General features: G+C 32.3%; 2 protein-coding genes across 3 annotated transcripts in view; one reads left to right on the plus strand and one right to left on the minus strand.

The window, feature by feature from the left end:
- The first annotated feature begins 2170 nt into the window (after nucleotides 1-2170).
- On the plus strand, nucleotides 2171-12967 carry LOC145327814 (uncharacterized). 2 transcript variants are annotated; one of them, XM_080171361.1, is made up of 11 exons: nucleotides 2171-2257; nucleotides 5918-5962; nucleotides 6702-6833; nucleotides 8526-8571; nucleotides 9013-9046; nucleotides 9559-9619; nucleotides 9976-10057; nucleotides 10208-10285; nucleotides 10983-11036; nucleotides 11681-11716; nucleotides 12185-12967. In XM_080171361.1, exons 1-11 carry the CDS (start codon nucleotides 2233-2235, stop codon nucleotides 12273-12275), a joined length of 684 nt encoding a protein of 227 aa, XP_080027487.1. In that variant the 5' UTR covers nucleotides 2171-2232; the 3' UTR covers nucleotides 12276-12967. The 2 variants fall into 2 exon arrangements, with proteins under 2 accessions (XP_080027487.1, XP_080027488.1); XM_080171362.1 differs by lacking the exon at nucleotides 5918-5962.
- Nucleotides 12968-13452: 485 nt separating this feature from the next.
- Nucleotides 13453-23343, minus strand: part of LOC145328717 (solute carrier family 22 member 18-like) — a 28654-nt gene continuing 18763 nt past the window's right edge. The window contains exons 12-18 of the mRNA XM_080172518.1: nucleotides 18289-18353; nucleotides 17014-17063; nucleotides 16383-16446; nucleotides 15450-15525; nucleotides 15025-15095; nucleotides 14643-14718; nucleotides 13453-13864 (exon numbers count right to left, since the gene is read on the minus strand). Coding sequence (XP_080028644.1) covers nucleotides 13803-13864; nucleotides 14643-14718; nucleotides 15025-15095; nucleotides 15450-15525; nucleotides 16383-16446; nucleotides 17014-17063; nucleotides 18289-18353 — 464 coding nt within the window. The 3' untranslated portion in view covers nucleotides 13453-13802. The remainder of the gene's footprint in view (nucleotides 13865-14642; nucleotides 14719-15024; nucleotides 15096-15449; nucleotides 15526-16382; nucleotides 16447-17013; nucleotides 17064-18288; nucleotides 18354-23343) is intronic.

A 23343-nucleotide genomic window follows, 5' to 3' on the forward strand; every position in this document is an offset into this window, starting at 1 on the left:
TAATTAGTCTGAGACAAACAAAAATTTCCTTTTTTATTTAACCCGTTTTTGCTGTTTGATATGATAACTGGCGTATTTTTCCGAACTTGACCTAAAACTTTCACCAAGCCCAAGCATTTTAAAGTTTTTCAAATAAATTCTCGAGGATTTTAAAAAGATTTTGTAGATTTTTTTCTTTTACTTTTCTGTTAACAGGTCGTTAATTAGGGAATGTTAGAATTGTCCTATTGATTTTAAACCATACATGCGGATTCTATCCTATAATAGAATGGAGTAAATGTTTTTTACTAAACTGTTCGAGTTCTTCTTTCTAGGAAAGCTTTATATAGGTCCTTGGGTTGGTTTCAGACCATTTAATCTTCAAATTTAAGTCTTAAAATACCAACAATTTAGAACCAACTTTATGGTAAATTTTGTATAATGATTCTAAATTATATTATTCTACTTCAATATTAAAATAGTTATTTTTCGCATAGTATTATCTTTCCACGGATAGCAAATTAAAAAATTTTACGATTAATGGCCGAGAACCGGTTCTAATCCAGCAGATATTATTAGGAAACGAAGCCATACTGGAAACATTATATCTTATCATTTATTTGTTTTAACAAATATTTTACTCCTTGTTAAATTTTATACTTTAATTCTAATGATTCTACCCATAAAATCTAAATGTTACTTCTAAAAATATTTTAGTATTATTTTGATGAAAAAGTTCTGTTTAAACAGAAACAAATAGCCCAACATTTCTGTATGTACATACAAGGGATTTAGGGTGGGGGCAATGGAAAATAAATTAATCCCCCCCCCCCCTTCAAATGTTTAAAATTTACCAAAGTTACATAATTTTGTATTTTTTTGAGGGGGGGGGGTTATCTTCCGTTGGCCTATCCCTCTGTCCCTGCTCATTTACGTTGCGGACGTAAAAAAAGATTACTAATACTCAGTTCAGTTTAAAATCTTTTCCTATCAAGTTTACAGGAAAAAGTACAGTTACATAGAAAGTTACAAAGTTAAAAAAAATCTCCTTATACAAAATCCTATTTTAGTAGTGAGCTTTTTTTGTCTGTAGCGAAGGATCTAAACCTATGTTGTTCTCCTTTTCAGCAACGATTCTTATAGATCCAGGAGAGGTTTTTAATTAGCCTCCCAAAAGAAAATGCCCCTAGATAAAAACGACTTCCCCTCCCTAAATTTAAAGCGTGAGGGTGGTTTGACTCCTACCCCCCTCAACTACCTCTAGAAGCTTCTAAAGGAGTAGAGCAACTAGTATGAATAAGAGCATTTTAAGTATCGGAGTTTATAGAAAAAGTACCCAACCTCATAGCAGATGATGGAAATTTGTCATTAACAGGAAATTAGGAATAACAGACTCACAAATTGAGTGATAGAATAGTTATTTCTCGTATCGTATTATAAACGGCTTTCCGCGGATATAAAATGTACAATTATAAGATTAAAACTAGTTTTTTTAGCCCCGTGGTGCCGAAGGCACCGGCTAAAAAAACTAGTTTTAATCTTATGATTGTACATTTCTATATTCGTAGAAAACAGGATATAATACGATGCTAGACATAGTTTTTTCGTATGGATGAGAACCGGTTCCTATCCACCGGATTCGAATGAATACGAGAATAGTTATTAATCGCATCGTATTATAAACAGCTTTCCACGGATATAAAAATGTACAAGTGTTATGGTTCAATATTATTATTGTACATTTTTATATTCGTAGAAAACTGGACACCCCTAACCCCCCCTCCCCTTCAAAATTTTTTTTTTAAATTTTCTTTAAAATCTAAAACACGAAAAATTAGTTTGATAAAACCTCTTGGGGCAAAGCCCCTAGAGGCTAGGGGCGAAGCCGCTAGTCTTATATAAAGTAGTAAGCGTTTTTTGTTTGTCCCGAAGGATCTCGCTAATCGCTGAACCGATATAGTTCTCCTTTACAGTTCTTATAGGTCCAGGGAAGGTTTTAAACTATTTTGGAGAGTGTGTCTTCACCCCCCTTCCCCCTAAAAATATTTTTTTAACTCTTTTGAAACTCATATTTAAAATGGGATGAGGTCGACTTTTCCCCATTTCTACCAGTGCCCCTAGAGGCTTCAAGGGGCGTAGCCGCTAGTACTTAGATAGTGAATAGCAAAAAGTCAACATTAGTTTATATTTCAGATTTTTTCAGCGACGAAACATTAAAAAAATCATGATCACAAGAGAAGATATTTTTCCAACATGACACTGACTCAATCTTTTATAGGTAAATTATTTAGATAACAAGGATGACAATATTCATAAGTAGTGAAGCACAAAATAATCCAGGATGGACAAACGTACTGAGTGAGTTATAGAGCAGATGTTTAGCGATTTTTTTTCTTCAGATGTTTGAAATATGTTTGAATGTTCTTCTTTTTGTAGCATAACTGATAGACTAACGGACCAAGTAAATTATATACTGGATGCTCATTGGTATAGTGAATCTTTACGCAAAAAACTGCCGTTTTCTAGATTTTCCCATTACGGACTTACTGACGGGCATGCAAATGAATTATAGAGTATATTCGCTATTAAAGTGATGAACATGACCTAAAGAAGTGCAGCAAAAACAAACTAGCACTAAATATTTAAAGTCTTAAGATAAATTCTGCATTCTACAGTGAAAGAAAGTGAGGGAAAGGACATTTGACTGAAAATTATACTTTTACCTAACATTTTATAAACAGGTTTTCTGATTCTTTGACTTTTTTCAAATCCTATTTTTTAATTCAAAAAACGTAGTCCATAATATTCAATCAATAATTTTAATGTACAGTATAGGTAAATTTTTTTTATCATTATTTGGGATGCAGTTCTTTGATTCATTATACATTGTGTTATCCCTTTTGACCTGGATATAATAAAGTAAAATTTTAATAGATACATATAAAACAGTGGCTTGCACAGAAATTCACAATATAAAACTTCGGGGACTAGTGTAATAAAAAGCCGATTTTCCCCCTCTCTCTCTCTACTTATTTTGTTTTAAGCAATCTCATCTTAATTGTTTGCATTATGAAAAATAATTTATATGCGGCAGTGGATGAACACCAGTTTTGTTTATGGTGAAATAAACAGAGAGGGAGAGGACATTGGGCTGTATATTACATTAGTCTCCAAAGAAGGTGTATCAACTTTTTTTTATAGCTAGCCGGTTCTTTTAGTAAGTAGTAGATGTAAAATTTTTCATAGAATTCAGATATGCAATCGGTTTTTTTGTAGACCTCTTATTTTTTAAGTAATTTAAGTTTTAAAAAAAAATTAAGTCGATTTTAAGGTACTAAAATGCAACAAAAAAAAGAAAGAAAATGGCCATTATGAACAAAAATAGTAAGATCTTTAATTTGACACCTTACTTTTTCAATTCTGTCAGGTAATTATTGAAAAAATCGATTTTTTTAAACCCACGAGAATAAAAACTTTGAACTTAATTTTATCATTTCACAAGTAAAAAAATATGGGTTCATATATACCTTTAGAATCAGAAAAATATTACGAATCCATTGTAAGCAAAATTGAAAAAAAAAGTTTACAATATAGTATATAAACTACAATAAAAGGAATTATATGAAAATATCATATTATATTGTACAGGCAACGTCTTAATTCTTGAATTGAGTATAAAAATGGGAAGGGGGTAAAGAGGGAGTAAAGAGGGGGTAAAAAAGGGAAGACGATAGTGTTGCCTGATTAAAAAATATAATTGGCCATTTGTTTATTTTTTTATTTTTTTACTTTTTTCAATTTTGCTTACAATGGATTCGTAATATTTTTCTGATTCTAAAGGTATATATGAACCCATGTTTTTTATGTCTGTTTGAGAAAATATTTAGGTCTAAAGTTTTTATTAAACTGAGGTTAAAAAAATAGATTTTTTCAATAATTACTCAACAGAATTTTAAAAGTAAGGTGTCAAATTAAAGATCTTACTATTTTTGTTCTTACTGGCCATTTTCTTCTTTTATTTTGTTGCGTTTCAGTACCTTAAAACCGACTTAATTATTTTTTTTAAAAACTTAAATTACTTAAAAAATAAGAGGTCTACAAAAAAACCGATTGCATATCTGAATTCTATGAAAAATTTTACATCTACTACTTACTAAAAGAACCGGCTAGCTATAAAAAAGTTGATACACCTTCTTTAGCAATAATGTTTTTACATACGTTTGGCCTTATAACTTCGGAGACTTTTATTTAATTTGATTGGTTGGTTCATTAAGTGTAGTGTCCAAACATTTCAGTCACTAATTGTTATCTACAAAAGGGGGTAATTTTGTTTATCATCATAGGGGATGTACATCAATTTAGCTGCCATTGTCTCATCCCTTTAGATCCCTGTGAAATAAGCCATCCATCTATGTAAGGTCTGAGTAAGACTATTAATTAGATCTCTATCATAAGTTGTAATCTTGCCTAAAGCAGTTTTACTTTTACATTTAAAATAGATACCAAGCTTAATATTAGTTGGGTATACATATAATCCTTATAATAAAGTATAATATGTCTATCTGTTTGTATGTATCTTTGTACCGAAGGATCTCGCTAACCGCTGAACTGATCGGGTTCTCCTTAACAGGGTAGCTTATCATAGGTCCCTGGCAGGTTTATAACTATTTTGGGGCAGAAATCCAAAAAGAAATCGCCCCTAGAAAAAAAATTACCCCCCATCCAAAACATTTTTTTTAAAACTAAAAATAAGTGGTTGGTGGGGGGGAGTAAGTTTGCTCCACACCTCCCCAAAGAAATCTAAAATAAAAAATATGGGTTTTAAAATTCAACTCACCCCTCCTCAAGTGCCCCTAGAGGCCTCAAGGGGGCATAGCCGCTAGTCTGTAATGCAAAGTATAACGATGTCTTTCCATACGTCCGTCTGTCTCTCTGTCTAACGCTTGTATAAGATCTCAATAACCACTGAACCGATTGGGCTATACTCTTCAGGGAATATAGATACTTGTGGCGGTTTTCAGCTATTTTATTGAGGGGAGGGCATTCGCTAGTTATTAATATTTAACACTAAGGTTTAAGAAATAAAAGAAGTTAATTGTGAAACAAAAAAAATAATTTTACATTTGAGACTTAAGTTGAGAGCTGGTGGTTTTTGCCTCTTAGTTTTATTGCTTGTCAAATAAACCATTCCAAAGATTTCTAATTTCTAAAAATACTTAAGTTTTTAACAGTTTTATATAATTTTTTAACTATACAATTAAAATTTTTTAAAGAGGCCTAGGTTATAATATTTGTTATATTTATATATATTTTTTTCTTTCCCTCGATATTTATAAACTACAAAGAAAATTATTTTTCGCAGCTAGAGCTAACTACACAGTAAGAACACACTTCTTTGTAGAAAATATATTTCGCTTTATAAAATAATAACCATATTTGCAAAAATTCTTAAGAAAACAACACGCTTCATACTAGTTAAAATTAATATAAGTTTAACAAAAAACTGGTTAAAATATTAAGTACTTTTGAAAAAAGGAGTTTTTTAAAACAATTATTGGTAAGGATACTCTATAACTAGAATATTTACGCAGGGAGGGAAAGGACATTGGGCTGTTTATTACACTAGTCCCATAAGTTTTATTCTTATTCGTTGGCTTAAAAACTTTGGGGACAGTAATTAATTCTGATTGATTTGTTCTTTAAGTTGATTGTCTTAACGTTTCAACCACTTAAAGCAAATTGCAGAAGGGTAATTTTGTGCGACATCATTACGGATGTACATCAATTTGTCGACCATTGTCATATCCCTTTAGATCCTTGATATTTACGTCATTTGAGAGATATAAAGCAATCTATGTTTTAAAATATTGGAGGATGAAGGGAGAAATTTAGGCTTCGTTACTTCTGAACACAATTGTCTTTGTTAATCTTTGTTTAGTTCAAAATGACACAAAAATCCTACTTCTTCCCAAACCCACCATAGGTAATATTTTTATCTGCCACCTCCCTAAACTATTTATTAACAAGGATGATAATATTCATAAGTAGCGCAGTAACAAAAACATCTTGGCTGTAAAATTTCCAGAAGTGATTTCTCTTGGGAGAAGATACCCTCCTCCAAATTATTTAAAAACCTTTTGTAAAACTTCAATGTAAAAAAATGACTTTGATCTTCAACAACGAACAGACAGACATCTAGCTACTTTTAAAGATGGATTGTTAGCAACAAAATAAATTATTTGAAAAACAATGACAACATCCATAAAAGCGAAGCTCTGAAACTGTAGATCAAACGAACGTTGTAAGTCAATTTGTTGAAAAACTACTTAAAGAAAGGATAATGTTAAAGACATATTACTTTTTTAGGACTTGATAAGAGAGATGCTTCGCGTATAACAATGTACTTTGTTGTCCTGGAATCATTATTCCGAAATAAGATCAATCGGATAATTATCATATAAAACATTTTTGTTTAAAATGGACGTACTGACATTTTAGTGACAATTATAGAGTTGCTGCACTTTCTAAATCATACCTGACTACTACAGGAATCGCCATGCGAAGTTTAAAATCGATAGGACAATTCTAACATGCCTAAATTAACAACAACAAAAAAGCTATCCGCTCCGGAAGTACGTTCGGGCCGACCCTAATTATAGAAAAGCTTAACACACAAATTTTAGTAATGAATTAAAAATCATTTTCAAAATCATATTTTGTAGGTCCTCTAGGGTATACTGTGCGGACTGTAGCCCTGCCACCAGAAGTTCCTGCCATAGACAATCCTCTAGTTGTCGGAGCTATAGCTGCTCTTATAATACCACTTGGAGCATTATTCACTTGGTTTCTGTTAGGTAATTGTAGCTATTTTGTTAGGGCCGGAGGTTGGGAACTTTGGAATTTTATTATACTAGTACCCAAAGTTTTATAAACATGCTCTCACATTCATTGGCTCAAGATCTTTGGGTGCTTGGGTATCAAATCTTAACTAGTTAGTTGAATCTTGCAATGGACGAAGCCCAAAATACATAACTTTTGCACCACGTCGTCTTCCTGTGACGTCATAAAATGGGGGAGATGAGAGGAGGAGAAGTGGGAAATAAAATCCCTAAAAAAGAAATGGAGAATATGACGTCACAGGAAGACGACGTGGTGCAAAAGTTATGTATTTTGAGCTTCGTCTTGCAATGGCCAAACTTTTAAACCATTGTTTTAATCTACAGATTGGGTAATATTGTTCATTATTATTGTTGATATTAATCTATTTGCCGTCTTATCCCTTAGGATCCCTGGAATTTTGTCATAACATATCACTTAGGGCCGCTAATAGTACAGTATACGTTACGAAAAATGACCGATCTTTAAAATGTTTCTGCCTCCCATCTAATAAATGTAACCCTTTTTTGTATGTGTGCTTTTTATATATATGTATAATTGTGTTTGTTGCGGCCAATTAGATCAAAGAACTTTTACCGACATCCGGCAGGCTATTAAAGAAAAAATTCAAAATGTCAAAATTCCACCTATTATTATTTTAAGTGAATTTTACTTAAACCCAAAAATCACATAGTAAAATAAATTTTAGCCTAGGAGTTATTAGGAGTTTTATTTCAAGCATAAAATTCTGCTTCTATAGACACCTTACTCAGCTTCCTAGCTCTTATACAAGTCATTTGAGCACAAAAAGCATGTATCGAGAACTCAAAATCAATTAAATTTGGGCTTAGTGCCCAGGGTGCCACATTTTCAGATCTCAGCCCACAGAAGGGCTAGAAAGGAGTCCTTCAGCTTTTTGGAAATGGCAGAAGGAATAAAGGGCAGTTACCATTTGAACCTGTAGTCTAAATTGACTTTAGAGTACCAACAGGGCCTCTTATAGGCTAGAATCGAGACATTTTCGGTTTTCGATTTTCAGGATTCAAGGTATGAGTCTTTGGTTTGTTTTTAGCTCGCTATACCTGAAGCTAGGGTTGAGATATTGGAGTTTAGTCTTCTCTAACCTCTCACTATGGTATCTCAGTGTACTATCCTAGCTTGGCAGCTTGATATCTCAACTATCAAGGCACTGAGACAACTTTTAGTGAGACTGCTTCGTTAGAGGTAGGAAAATATTCAATCAAAATACATGATTGGTGGATTTTTGACATTTTGAATATCTTCTTTAATAGCCTGCCGAATGTGGGTAAATGTTCTTTAACCTCATTGACCACAAACACAAGCATACATATGTATAAAGAGCACACACACAAAAAAAATACGGTTAAACTTTATTAGAAGGAGGGGCAATAGCATTTTAAAGACCGGTCATTTTTTGTAACTTAAACTGTACTAAGCAAAAGCTTCCTTAAAAGTTTAAAAAAGACAATCGGACAAAACCGCGTTAATATGATTTGTGTTAAGCAAGGGACAGCGTCCCTATCCTCTAGGTCATCATTAATAGAGTAAAGCAAAGTAATTTACCTTTGTGAAATTTACCTAAAATGCAGAACTAATGAGATCTTAATGGACAAACTAAAAAAACTTATGAAAAAAGTGTCTGCTTTAAGGTGGAATATGGTCAGCAGCTACTGGAGTCTCTACGGATAAATTAAGGTTAGAAAATTTTACAAATTGATTACTGTGCGCTTTTCTTGCATTTTTAGTAGTGAAGCTACTTTATAGTATCTTTATATCTCCGTCCGTCCGGTTGCCAGTATTTCTATCCATAACACTTAATAGAAATTTGATTTTCTCGGCCTCTATACAAGATAGAATGCTGATTTTTTTTTAATTAAACCTTTACAACCTAAGGTTAATGGACTTTTATTCATTAAAATGTGGTCATCAGAATGGTTTGATCAAAAAAAATGTTCACCAAAAAGTGTATATTTTGCAATTAAAAAGTCAACCAATTTTTTTTATCTATCCTAGCCGACAACTAAAATTGAAGGGAAAAAATTGAGGGGGGGGGGGAGTATATCCCTCTCCTCGGTGAGGGGTTAATTTTGGGAAAATATTAATCTTTGGATCTCTGATCAGAAATGTTTGTTTTAGAGATGAGCTTGAAAGACTGGACTTTCTATTTCAGGTTTATATCCTTATAATAAAGTAACACGATGTCTCTCTGTCTGTTTTTTTTCTTTGTACCAAAGGGTATCACTAACCACTGAACCGATATGGTTTTCCTTCAGAATTCGTCCCTAAAAAAAATACCCCAAAAAAAATATTTTTAAAACCAGTATGTGTTTTGTTACTTACAAAATTTATTAAAGCTATCGGTCGCGTCTCTAACATCTAGTGGCGTAGTAGGCATAATGGGCATAAAAACAGCCTAAAACCATCCAAAGATTTAAATCTAAAACTAAAATAGCATAAGTTGGGACTTCCAGACAAAGAATGTGCAATCATATCCAGGTTAGCCACAACAATATAACTAAAGCATACTTAAAAATGACATCATAGAATACAAATGACCAATGATATACATTGTAATTGACCAATCGTAAAACGTATATTAGCCTATCATTGGTCATTTGTATTGTATGACGACATCTTTTATTTGGCACTATAAGCTGCTTCATATAAATGATATTTATTTAGGGTCAGGCGGATAGTCTGTCACTCACTAAATCTGGAGTATTGCAAGCATTCACGGAACTAGGTAAAGTTTGTAAAAGCATAATCTAAAAGCTGTTTTAGGCAAGGAGGGAGGTAACATTGGACTTTATATTACACTTGTACCCTAAGTTATATAACAAAGTTATCTTATTTGTTTGCACAAAAACGTTGGGTACTTTAATTGAATTAATAGTGGTTGGTACCAAGCTTGAAGTCCAGTTAAAAACTGATCTAGTAGACAAAAGGGGTAATTTTCTACATCATCATTGGGAAAGATATCAATTCATCGTCCATTGTCATTTATCCATTTTTTTATACAACCAAAAGGAATTCAGTGGCGTGCACAGCGATTTCCTAAGGGGATATAAACGATGATAATGGATGATAAATTTTTTTTAGATAAAATGCTAGCTCGAGTGTTTATGTCTGTGAAGGTTGCCAAGACTGATTTCAAACAACTTTTAGCGGATTTCTTATTCAGGTTATCATAATAATATAATTTTAGGTATTTTATTTTTAAAACAAATTGAAATATAAGGAGGGATAGGCGGGTGGAATTTTGTTTTTCCTGTGTGTTATCCCTTCCATTGTTTTGCTGTATGATACAAATTGATTTTATTTTGTTTTTCAGGGGAGTTTTACTGGTGCTGAATTTAATCCTTGGACCATTGCAAGCATTTAGCCATCTTCTAGGACTCTTAGCTCTTAAGTAAGTAGCTTTAATACAATTATAGTAGCGAAATCACTTTGCATGTCTGTCTGTCAGTCAATCCATAACACAATAAGATAGAAGACTGTATTTTTGCAGAATCCTGTACAAATGAGCATAAAAATATGATTTGCGTTGTCATCCGTCTGTCAGTCAAGCTACAAAAATATAAATATCAAACTTTAAAATACACTTGGAAGATTTTGTGATTTTTTTCAATAAATTCGTTCTTGATTTATGAACACTGAGCATCTTCTCTTTAATTACTTTGTCTGTATTTCCATCTTAATAATAGTTTGCTTCCCTATGGAAGTTGTCATACTTGTTCTAGATTACTTTTGCCTATAACAATAAATCTATAGTATAGATGTATCATTAAACAACTACCTGGATCCCCCCGTTGGGGACATTTTTGATCTGCTAGCAAATTGCTTTCTGCTCTTTTGCAACGACTTAGCTGTGTTAATGTTTCCGACGCTATAAGTTGATCACAGACCCATTTGAAAGTAGGCACAGAGTCCTCGGAAGGGTACATACAGTTATTTAACCCCCTACCCCTCTGGTGTTTTACTCTGATTCTATGCCATATAATCAAAAACCTAATAATTAATTGAACAATACAGATAAATCAACACAAAAAGTTAGAAAAGAAGCATTTATAATAAATAAAAACCTGATAATTTAAATGCATTTTCAGATTATTTCCCAAATCAGACGTAATGACTGAATTCAATAACTGGCTTGAAAACAGGTATTAAATCAATCACAGGCATAAAAATGTTTTGTTTCGTCCGAACAGTTGCGTGCACAGGGTTTTGCACCCCAATATTTGAACACAGTAATAGTGTCTGACTGATTATGACGTAACAAAAAAAATAGCCAATGAGAGGCCGTTATTGACCAATGGTAAAATTTATAGTGGCCTCTCATTGGCTAATTTTTTTTGTTACGTCATAATCAGTCAGACACTATTACTGTGTTCCAATATTTTTACACCTTTCTAAAATCAAAATCGAGGGGAGTGTATATTAATGAAAACAAGAGAGGTATTATTTTTTTATTATATTATACACCCTCCTACATAATTAACACCCGCCTTGGTTTGTCTATGGAGGGGGTGCATTCAGAGAATGAGGGGACAAGGGGGCTGTTTATAATTACGTTTTCTTATTCGTTGGGCTAACAACTTTGTGGACGTCAGTAAATTTTGATTGGTTGATTCATTAGGTTGAGTATTCAAACGTTTCAACCACTGATCTTATTTTACAATAGGGGTAAACTTGTGTATCATCATTGGGGAGGCATATCTTTTTTTAATGTCTTTTAGTAATAACCTTATCATGATAAATTAAAATTAAAATTGTTTTATTTTTATAAATTAAATTATTATTTTAGGATTAGTTCTGACACAAAAGCTCTAAATTATATCAGGTATTTATCCACATATAAAAGTAGTAGGATGTTTTGTTTGTGAGTCTGTCTGTCTGTCTGTGTGTACAGAAGGATCTTTTTAACTGCTGAACCAATATAGTTCTCCTTAGCAATGTAGCTTCTCACAGGTCCTTGGAAGGTTTATAGATATTTTGGTGAAAGGTACCAACATCTTACCCTTAATAAAAACTAAAATTGGACAAGGAAAGTGCTCATTTAATTTACCCCTCTCTATTCAATGTAAAATAGACTTACAATGTAAAAATGTACAATTATAAGTCCCTGCCTTCGGCATCTCAGGGCTAAAAAATGGTTTTAATCTTATGATTGTAGATTTTTATATGCATATAAAACTGGATATAATATGATGCTATGCATAATTTTTCAATATGACTGAGAACCGGTTCTAATCCACCGGGTATTAATCTGCTTCGAAGAAATACTAGAAAATAAAGTTTACTATTTCAGAGGGAAGAGAAATCGAGAACCCCAGTTTCAAGCCCAAACCCCGTTCCCAGATTTCTACAGTCAATTTGATGGAATTAATTTAGATTTTTAGTATAACAAGGATGATAACATCCATAAAAGCCAAGCTCTTAAATCAAACGGTCGAGCATTAAACCTTGAAGAGTGTCTGAACTTAACAAACAAAATATTAATTTATTCCTATTGTAAAGAAAAGATTCTATTTAAGGACATACTTACCTTTTTAAAGACTGAATTATAAAGATGCTTCACATGTTTTATCTTGTTGTCCTAGGAATTGGAATCAGACTAATAGGATGATTATATAATACAAAGTATTGGACGCACACTGACCTTCTGGTAACGATTATTGAGTAGCGCTTTCTTAAACGTACCTCATTGTTATATATAGAGATCATCATCAAAAGGACGATTCTAACATGCCTAAATAAACTAAAAGAGCCGTGACGCAGGGACATAAAGACCCTAGCTATGGAAAAGCTTCGCCTTTAATAAAGCTTTTCTACATTATGGGTACATCATGGATCAAAAAGGGATAAGACAATGGCCGATAAATTGATGTACATCTCCAATGATGATGCATAAAATTACCCCTCCTGTAGATTACAATTAGTGGTTGAAATATTTGGACACTCGACTAAATGAACGAGCCAATCAAAATTCAAGTCCCCAAGGTTGGTAAGCCATCGAATAAGAAAACGTTATCATAAAACTTTGGGGACTAGTGTAATAAACAGCTCAATGTCCCCTCTCTTCCTAAGAACTTACAAAAAATGTATAACCTGAACGCTAGTCAAACAAATACGAAATAATAATTAGAATCATTTAAGATATAGGTTAATATAGGTATTTCTTGAAACAGTTGATAGTGTCTAATAAAAAAATGACGTCATACAATACAAATGACCAATGGTATTCTATTCTGATAGATTTATATACAAAACTTTTATGTGTAATTCAGCTAATTCTAAACAATTCTTAATAATTATTTTTTGTTAAAATATTTGTGATAATTTTGTGCAATATTTAATGTAATTAAAATATATTTATTTCAAAAATGTGTTATTTACCTTATAATTGTAACCAAAATTAAACAATGATAATAACTATTTACTTTAAGAAGCAAAGTATATAATTTGAAGGAAACATAAGTATATGCTCATAAGTTTTTTTTAGATACTAGCGGCTACAGACAATAATACCTTAATGCGTATATTATAGGATAATAAAAAATCAAAAAATAATTGAGTAAATTAAAATTTTTATTTCAAAAGAAAATGAGCAAATAACAATACCCTTTTAAGATTTAATACACATCTTAGATAAACAAGCAGGGATAAAAAGGGATAAAACAATGGCCGATAAATTGATGTATATCCCCAATGATAATACATAAAAGTACCCCTTTTTAGATTATAATTAGTGGTTGAAATGTTTAGATTCTCACTTTAACGAACCAACGTATCAAAATTGAATTAAAGTCCCCAAAGGGGATGAGCCAACGAATACGAAAATGTTCCTATAAAACTTTGGGGACTAGTGTAATAATCAGACCATTGTCCCCTCCATCCCTGTACAGCAAGGCACAGCCGTATTATGGTTAGAATTGAATATGTTTTGTGATGACAAGCACAGCCGCATTACATCCAGCACCAAGCATACCTAAAACATATTTGTGAAACTTAATCATATTTAGTTCCAATCTTTCTTTATTTAACAACAGGGTCGTCCAAGGGAGGAGTGTAAAGGGGTGATTACCACCACCCCCCCACCCCAAAAAAAAGTCTAATTTGGGGATGCCGTAGAAACAATTTTTAATTAGCTTGGACGTCTTTGCCTCTATGATATAAAGATTACCCCCCCCCCAAAAAAAAAAAAATAAATAAATTTTCAATATTCCCCCATAAAAAAAAAAATCTAAGTTTGGACGTCCTTGTTCCCCTAACTTCAATTTTTGACAAAAAATAACCTTTACTGACCTAATCTAACCTAAATAAAAGCATAAAAATGCGCCTCTTTAAAAGTTTGTGTTCCAGATGCGATATAAGGGAAAGCGTCACTTCTAATAGTTTTGTTTTTGTTTTGCACATCGTGACTATGTTTCTTATCAAGGTTTGGACGCATGGCTACAGTTTCCTTTAAAAAGACTGCAACGGCTCACAAAAGATGGCGGTTTTCCTCAAAGTACCTATTCGAGCATAAAAACGGGGGTAGGGTAGTTTTTAGTGTGTTTGTTTTTACTTTGAGTTAGGTCAGGCATGTATTGATTTTAAGTAACCCCAAGGCATAGGTCTTGCATGGTTAGAGACACCCACGGGGTTTAGAAATAGGAATAAAACTACACCAGCTCCCATTCGTTTTAAATTCTTTTTTTAATGATAAAGGGGGGGGGTGCTTACTAGGCTCTTGAGGGGAAGCACCCGAATAGAGCTAAAAATACCTATAGATTTGAATCCATAAGAATGAAGGAGAAATCCTCCAATAGTTGGAGCTAGGGTTCTGATCACAGAATTTATCTAAAATGCAAATTGTTGTTTATTACTGACAAGATTTAATAAATAATATCTATTGGTGGTGGAAGGTGGTTAACCCCCCCCCCCCCCCCCCACATTTTTATAAAGAAGGGGGGATGCAAAATCCCACAATTTTGATTTTTAGAAACCAAGGGCTTTGAACCAAAACATTTTAGTTTGAGAATTTAAAAATGCTTTTTGATGTGCAAATTGGGATTACAATTTTTATGGAGGTGACGAGGATCCCCCCTTTTCACTTTGAACGTATATACATCAATAATACATAAAAATGATAAAAATCTATTTTACCGCCATATTAATGCCAAGCATGGTTCCTGTATCTGATTGGGGAACTTGTTTTGTAATACTTGAATTTAATACTATGAAATAGATTGGTTGACATACACATAAAATCCTTTTATAAAAGTAACAGTATGTCTGCCTGTGTGTCTGTACCTTAATATCTCGCTAACCTCAGGACCGATAAGTATCTGTTTTACAAGGAAGCTTCCCCTGGAAATAACACCCACCGATTTTTTTACTTTTTCTTTTTACAACTAAATTTCATGTGGAGGGTCGACTTAATGACGGGTACATTATTGTAAAATTAACAAAACATATCAATATTAGTGTAAAAATTAAAATAAAGCTATGCAGTTTGATAATAAACATTTTGTTAATATATCATTTCCTATAGAAGTTGATGATTATTGTTTGTATGTATGTAACTATTCCTGAATTAACCAATGCCAGAGAGAAAACCAGAGGTGCCAACAGCAACAAGAAATCCGTTAAACCAGATATGTAACCCTAAATAGAAAATTTGGAACTACTGCAGTTCACGGTAAAATATTGCTGGTAACGAATATTGCCAAAAATCTATGAAGTTTAAAGGCTGCTAGCTGCCAAACGGATGAACGTACAGATCATGCCTCCACACTGTTTTAAGCGATAAAAGAAGGCCTACAAATAATCTGGAATAGCAATAAATCAATAATGCATAATTATCTCGCAGTGCAGAGAAATGCGCGAGAAAGGCCTATTTTACGCGTTTTTTTCATCAGTGAAGCTTTCCCTGTGCATCATTGGATCTTGGCTATTCCAGATTATTTGTAGGCCTTCTTATACCGCTTAAAATGGTGTGCGGGTTTGATCTGTACATTCAGCCTTTTGGCAGCTAGCAGCCTTTAAAATTCATAGATTTTTGGCAATATTCGTTACCAGCAATATTTTACCGTGAACTGCAGTAGATCCGAAAATTTAAGGACTGTATGAAGACCATGTGAAAGAAAGTAAAGAAGGATGACAAGACCAAATTAAAAGCAAAACAGATAAAATTTAATTGGGCAAATAGACCCTACAAAAAAATTAATTTATCTTGTTATTAATATTTGTATTTCCCCACCAAAAAGTAAGCTTGGACGTCCTTACTAAAGACCATAATTGATAAAGTATAGCACATATCAGGGATCAGGGATAAGACAATGGTCGATAAATTGATGGTAGATTACAATTAGTGGATGAAATGTTTGGACACTCCAATCAAAATTTAATAAAAGTCCCCAAGGTTGTTAAGCCCACGAATAAGAAAACGTTATCATAAGACTTTGGGGACAAGTATAATAAACAGCAGAATGTCCACTCCCTCCCTAAGTACACATACTTACCAAAGCATAGAAGGACAGGGCTAGAGTGAAGGCAGCAAACTTAACCACACTCAGGTCGGTCATTCTGAACAGGTAGCAAGGTGTTTAAACATAACTAAAATACTTGTATGTATATTTTTCAGTCTGTAGCAATAGATCTCTGTTATGGATCGATTCTTAGTGTTGGGATTCTCATGTCATAAGAGACAGTCCTATGTCTTATCATGTAAAGTATTAAGTTTATTTTGTATGTTTAAGATTTAGACAAATACTGAACCGATTGAGTTCTTCCTTTTTGGTTTGCTTTATATAGATCCTGCGTAGTTTTGAGACTATATTTTTCTTCAATTCGGGATCGTTTTAAGCTATTTTCTGCTCTTCCCTAGCCCACTGCCGCTTATTGTTACTGTAATACTTTTGGACATGATTTTTCTTGTTAAAGAAAGTATTTTTTGTGTATTTTCCGTAAAGTTTTGTGTAGCGGTTTAGTCAACGGCGCTTATTAAGTCAAACTGTTCATAATTTTGACCAAATGTATTTTTTATGAAATGGCGATGATTAAGAACAATTGACTTAATAAGCGCATTTGAGTAAATACAACTTTACTGAAAATACACGAACATGACCCTCTTCTATGTATGTGTAAACATTCCTAGAGGTAAAAAGTTGAACTCCAACACCCTGCATTATCATTGATAACACTCCTTATTATTCACAATAATTAATATAGTTTTTTTAAAAGTAGCAAAGCTAATCTTTAATTAACTTTGTCTGTCCGTCAGCCTGCTATTTAAGATAAACTGGTGAAATTTTTGGTGAAGATTCCCTGTAATAATGACCATCAGGTGTATAACTTACTTTGTCTGTCAGTCTGTCTGTCATGCATAAAAGACATTGAAAATACTTTTTATAAATATATCATAAATGTTTTGTGATTTCTAAGAATTATAGCACGTCTCCATAATTCATTTTGTCTGTTTGTCCTTCCATAACTTTTTAGTGCTTTGCTACTTATGGATGTTGTCATCTTTGTTATTTTAGGAACGCTAGAGCTTTTCTTTCTGAGTTGAGGGTATACAAATTTTCAAAATCAAACATAAAAAGGGGGCATTTTTTGCGATATTCCGTAAACTTGGGTGCAAGCTTCCATTCAAATGAGCTTATTGGGTAAAATTGTTCTTAATTATGCGCTTAATTGTACTATGCAACTGGTCATAATTAAGAACAATCATGTGTTCTGCAATTTGTTGACTGCAAATCTATAGGGATTTATATCTATTAATGTGCAAAGTAACAGTTTCATAACATTTTTATTCTTAATTTAACTACATTAAGAGTAATTTTTTTATGATAACTGAAAATAGAATCATCGTCTATAATTCTTAAAATCTTAATTAAGGGAAAAAAACATTATAACAAGCCTAGGAGTTAAGGTTATCTTTATAGCCTTACTTATCGATTAACAAAAATTTAGGCTAGTCTTTGGTCCAAAATAATTGTATATTTTGGAAAGTTTAAAAACTTCATTTTTAGGTAAATTTAAGATTTAACCGCCTCTATGAACAATTTAATTACTATAAATACAAATATTAAATTTGACAGTCAAATAATTTAGAAAATTAATTTTCAAAATAAAATAAGCCATTAGCCATAAAAAATCCTTATCTACAGATGATTCTACACTATAGAAGAGATTAAGAAAATAGAAGCAGCGTAAGCGATTTCGTCATATCAAGCAATATATTCCCCCTTTGACCAAAATTTGTCAGATATGTCTAAGATATGTTTTACAATAATAGTTTTGTTTAAAGGTCAAATTACAAATGTCTGAAATAATAATTTATATAAATATGTCCAAGAAGGAATAATCATTTAGAAGCTAAGTTTTATGTGCCAAGCTTTGCAAGTTAAAACTGTTGTAATTATTTCCTGCGTATGACATGAGGTATCCATTTTGATCAGGTGCCAAACCAAACATATCCATTGCAATTACTGAAAAAATATATATTACTACCGGCTACGCCCCATAGAGGCCTCTAGGAGCACTTGAGGATGGGGGAGTCGAATTTGATAACCCAATTTCTTTTTTTATATTTTAAACGAATCATTTTTAATTTTAGTTAAAAAAAAAAAATTTAAATATATTTTTTGGGGGGGGATTTTTAATTTTCGGGGGGGTTGGGGGTGTCCCACCCCCCAAGAAAATAGTTATAAACCTTCCCGGGACCTATGGGAAGCTATCCTGTTAAGGAGAACCCGATCGGTTCAGCGGTTAGCGAGATCCTTCGGTACAAACACACGGACAAACAAACAGACAAACAGACAAACATCCTGTTACTTTAGTATAAGGATAAATGTGACGTTTTGTATGTATAACTGATATACCTACATAGAAAATTAGCTAATCTCATACACTAAATTGATTTTAAGATCCAAGCAAATTGTAAGATTTTTCACATTTATCTGCTGAAAAGAAAAAAAATATCCAGTGAGTTAATGAGGGAAATCAGCTATCTAGCCTTAATAAAAGCATATATACATTTGAGTCCCTTAGATATAAAGTGTGTTACTTTTTTATATGTTTCATCAATATTTGGCCACAACTCAGTCAAAAATGCTTACAAAATAGACCTTTTTCGACCTAAGATGCTCAAATACTTCCTTTACAAGCCCCATCAATCAGTTTTGAGATATCTCCATATTTCAAAGAAAATTTACAAAAAAGGCAAATTTGGGTGTTACTTTTTTATATGCTCAGATACCATAAAATCAATAAAAAAATACTTATTTTTACTTTTCTCTCATTTTTAAAGTTTGATTCTGTTAAAGTAAATATTCTTGAAGGGATTTATGCATTGATTTTACAGAAACATAATATTTGGTGGAAATAAATGATCTTTAAAAGAATTTTTTTTTGGAAAATAAGAAATTCAACCCCCATTGCCCTAGAGGACAGCTGTTGACCTCTAGTGTTCATGGTTTTGTCAAGTACATGTTAAAGAATAAAAATAGCCAAAAAAGTACATAAAAAAGTATCTTAATGTGTTAGAAAATTAAATTGTTTTACTTCAAATTTGGGGATGCTGACCTTAAAGATGCTCTTACTGGTGGTGATGGTGACCCGGAAGGCATTGAAGTACATGAGCATTATGGCAACACAACTATTGATCTATGTTCTGATTTTTAAATTTCTAGCAGCCTCTAATGAAAAAATATAACAAGAACTTTTCAAAATCACAGTATTTACCTTATGAATTTGAGAATAAAAAAATCATTTAGGGATTTCTCTTGATTGGAGGCTGCTAGGAATATAAAAATCAAAACATAGATCAATAGTTGTGTTGCCATAATGCTCATGTACTTCAATGCCTTCCTGGTCACAATCACCACCAGTAAGAGCATCTTTAAGGTCAGAATCCCAAAATTTGAAGTTAAACAATTTAATTTTCTAACACATTAAAATACTTTTTTATGTACTTTTTTGGCTAAATTTTTTCTGTAACATGTATTTGACAAAACCATGAACACTAGAGGTCAGCAGCTGTCCTCTAGGGCGATGGAGGATAAATTTCTTATTTTCCAAAAAGAATACTTTTGGATACAATTTATTTCCACCCAATATTATGTTTCTGTATAAATCAATGCATAAATCCCTTCAAGAATATTTACTTTAACTGAAGCAAACTTTAAAAATGAGAGAAAAGTATAAATAAGTATTTTTTTATTGATTTTATGGTATCTGAGCATATAAAAAGGTAACACCCAAATTTGCCTTTTTTGTCAATTTTCATTGAAATATGGAGATATCTCAAAACTGAATGATGGGGCTTGTAAAGAACCTATTTGAGTACTTTATGTCGAAAAAGCTATGTTTTGTAAGCATTTTTGACTGAGTTGTGGCAAAATAATGATGAAACATATAAAAAAGTAACACACTTTATATGGATAATATGACAGACTACATGGTAAAAGATAGATGCTCATTGTTCAGTGGAATCTTCATAAAAATGTCAGCCGAACTTAAATAACATCAGAATAAAACATAAAAAGTTTTTGAGGACATACTTTTGTTAAAGTGATTGAGAATCTAATTCAAAACTTAACAGTGGTTTAGAAGGGGTTAATATAAGCAGCATCGAAAGGCATTTTTTTAGTTTAACCTCTTTATTTGATTTTTATGAAAAAAATATAAAAAATTTTTTTTGACTATTTCTCTTTAATTTTTTTTGACAGAAAAATAACGGGAAAAATTTAAGATTATTACTTTTAAACAAAAAATCAAGAAAACTTATGTACTAGACGCTATTGGGTATAATATGGGCTTTCTTTTGAAATTGAAATAATGCGATAATATTAAATTCTTGCAAAAGAGATAGTTTTTTAGCATGTCTTTATTGCACTAAATTTTAAATTGGATGAGGGGTTAAAGGAAAATGCTCTTTTTTATTACAAAATGGTGATTCTGACTTTTTCTAGTGGTTTTGTCTTAACAAAAAAAACATAAGGATTTCATCATTTTTATATTAAATTAATTTTATATAATTTTACGACATAAATTGTAATTTTTCTCTTATATAAATTGCCAAAAAATTCTTCTGGCCAATAGGATCTCAGATAATTCATTGGGGGATGAGGGTTGGAAGGGGGAGGCCAATTTTTGCAGTGTAGCTGTTTCGTTGAACTTTCTCTAAAAAGAGTTGCCAAATTATGACGGATTGAGTTTAAGATTACATTACATTCTAATTTTTCCACATAAAATATGTACTTAGACAAGAGAATTTTTAAATATCATTAAAGTATTTATCTTTAATTCAGTTCATTTTATATAAAAAATGTAATAAAATTCAAATTGACCGTCCGTTGCTAACTCTGTAAGTTGTTAACTCTGTAAGTTGTTAACTCTGTTTATTACATTTGCCAGTATCAGCTGATATTATGTGTCGTCTGCTACTCATACCAACGACGTTTCCAAACAAAATATTTATATCATTTTTTTATCAATATAAAATATTAGCAAAATTTGAACGGTTAGATCTGTCCATTTTCAATATTTCATTTTTTTGTTAAACAGGGATGTTAAAAGTGCCCTAGATGACTTATGATAAGTTAAACTTTAAATTAAAAGCATATTGGTTCAGAGACACACTGACAGATTACCTTTTACTTTATTATAAGGAATAGCAGCTACATTGTTGGGGGCCCTAGAGTTCGTTAGGGGGAGGAGGAGGGAGTCGAACCCACTCCCTACTTTCAATTGTTTTTTTTTTAAAGATTAAAATCTTTCCAGGACCTGATAAGCTATTCTGTAAAAAGGCCGGAGAACCATATTGGTTCAGCAGTTAGTGAGACTCTTTGGGTGTGCCCCGAGCATCTAGGAAGCTCTGTAGTCAATGGGTAGATATTGTACAGCAAAATAGCTTAAAACCATCCCAGTGAATAAATCTTAAATTAAAATAGCCTAAAACCAACTCGTGAATTAAGTGAAACTTCCCTATAAAGAAAAGCTCAATCAGTTTATTAAATCTTAAGCTTCAGACAAACAAACTTCTGTATTTAATATAATGTTGAATTTTAGATAATTTTAGTAAACGGGATATTTTTTTATTTCAGAAATAAAATGCAACCAAAATCATGGTACTTATCAACATTTTTATAAAATAGTAAAGGTAATTAATTTCATCTGTTTTATTGAATTTTAAAACTTCAAGTTTAAAGTTTTAAACTTCAGTTATTTAAATCTTCAGTTTCCGACAAAAAATTATTTTACATTTGTCAATAGGTACATTTTTAAATAGGTCAAATTTAGAACGCGAATAAAATATCAACTCTAAATTATTCTTAAAAGTAAGTTTGTCTGTCTGTTTGTCCTTTAGGATTTTGAAAACCGCCGAACCTATAGGATGCAATGCAGTTAAATTAATTATCGAGGTAGTAGTATGAGTTTTTAAATAAACCAGTTATTGTCAAGCCAGACTCCCTTAGTTTCAAAATCAAAACACTCGTTATAATGTGTATATGTATGTATCGTTTTAATAAAGTAACAGGATGTCTATACCCATGACTGTAGCTCAACACGTAGCACATCCGCTCGTCATCAGAAAGGTGATAGGTTCGAATCTCGGTCCGACACCGCGTCATAACTAAAGATGTTAATAATGGTTCCTATTGTTGCTATGTCAGATGCGGGACATAAATAGTTAGAGTAGGGGGAATTTATTGTCCCTAAACAGCTGCAACTCATTACCATGCACAGTCGGGACTTATCCAACAAAGGTCGTGCAATCAAAGGGTTGGTTGTCTGATTGGTGTCGATACCCTAGGCGATTGAGTGCATTACACTGCGATTTGAAATAGCAGAGTATGTTCAAAGGTGACGTTGAGAGGACTTGTACCCGAAGCGTTAATACGCCCCTAGAGTCAATAGTCAACAGGATGTTTATTTGTCTGTGTTTGTATGTTTGTACCGAGGATCTTGCTAACCGCTGAACCGATCGGGTTCTCCTTAATATGGTAGCTTCTCATAGGTCCCGGGAAGGTTTATAACAATTTTGTGGTTGGGTACTACCACTCTCCAAAGAGAAATCACAAAAAAATGTTGCTTATAGACTTGAACTGAACATAGACAATTTTTTTTTTTAAATTAGATATTTGAAATAGAAAAATCCAAACATTTAAAGTGCCACTATAGGCCTCAAGGGGCGTAGCCGCTAGTTGATATATATACGATCGACAATTGACCACGGATAAATATATGAGTATTTTTTAGAACTAACAGATTTTTTGTCTTTAGGCTGAAGTATTATAAAAGGATAAATGTATTTCAATTATTTTTGTTTTAGGAAACCATGATGTTGCAATGCTGTACAGGAATGAGATACACCCGTTGAAACTTCTTACTTTAATACTTTCTTTGTTTTTTTTTGTCTTCTTCAAATCCTTAAAATAAAGTAACAGGATGTCTATGTGTTTGTATGTTTGTACC

The sequence above is a fragment of the Acartia tonsa genome, chromosome 9, assembly GCF_053477335.1.
Source record: "Acartia tonsa isolate MP-2025a chromosome 9, ASM5347733v1, whole genome shotgun sequence".
Classification (NCBI taxonomy): Eukaryota; Metazoa; Arthropoda; class Copepoda; order Calanoida; family Acartiidae; genus Acartia; species Acartia tonsa.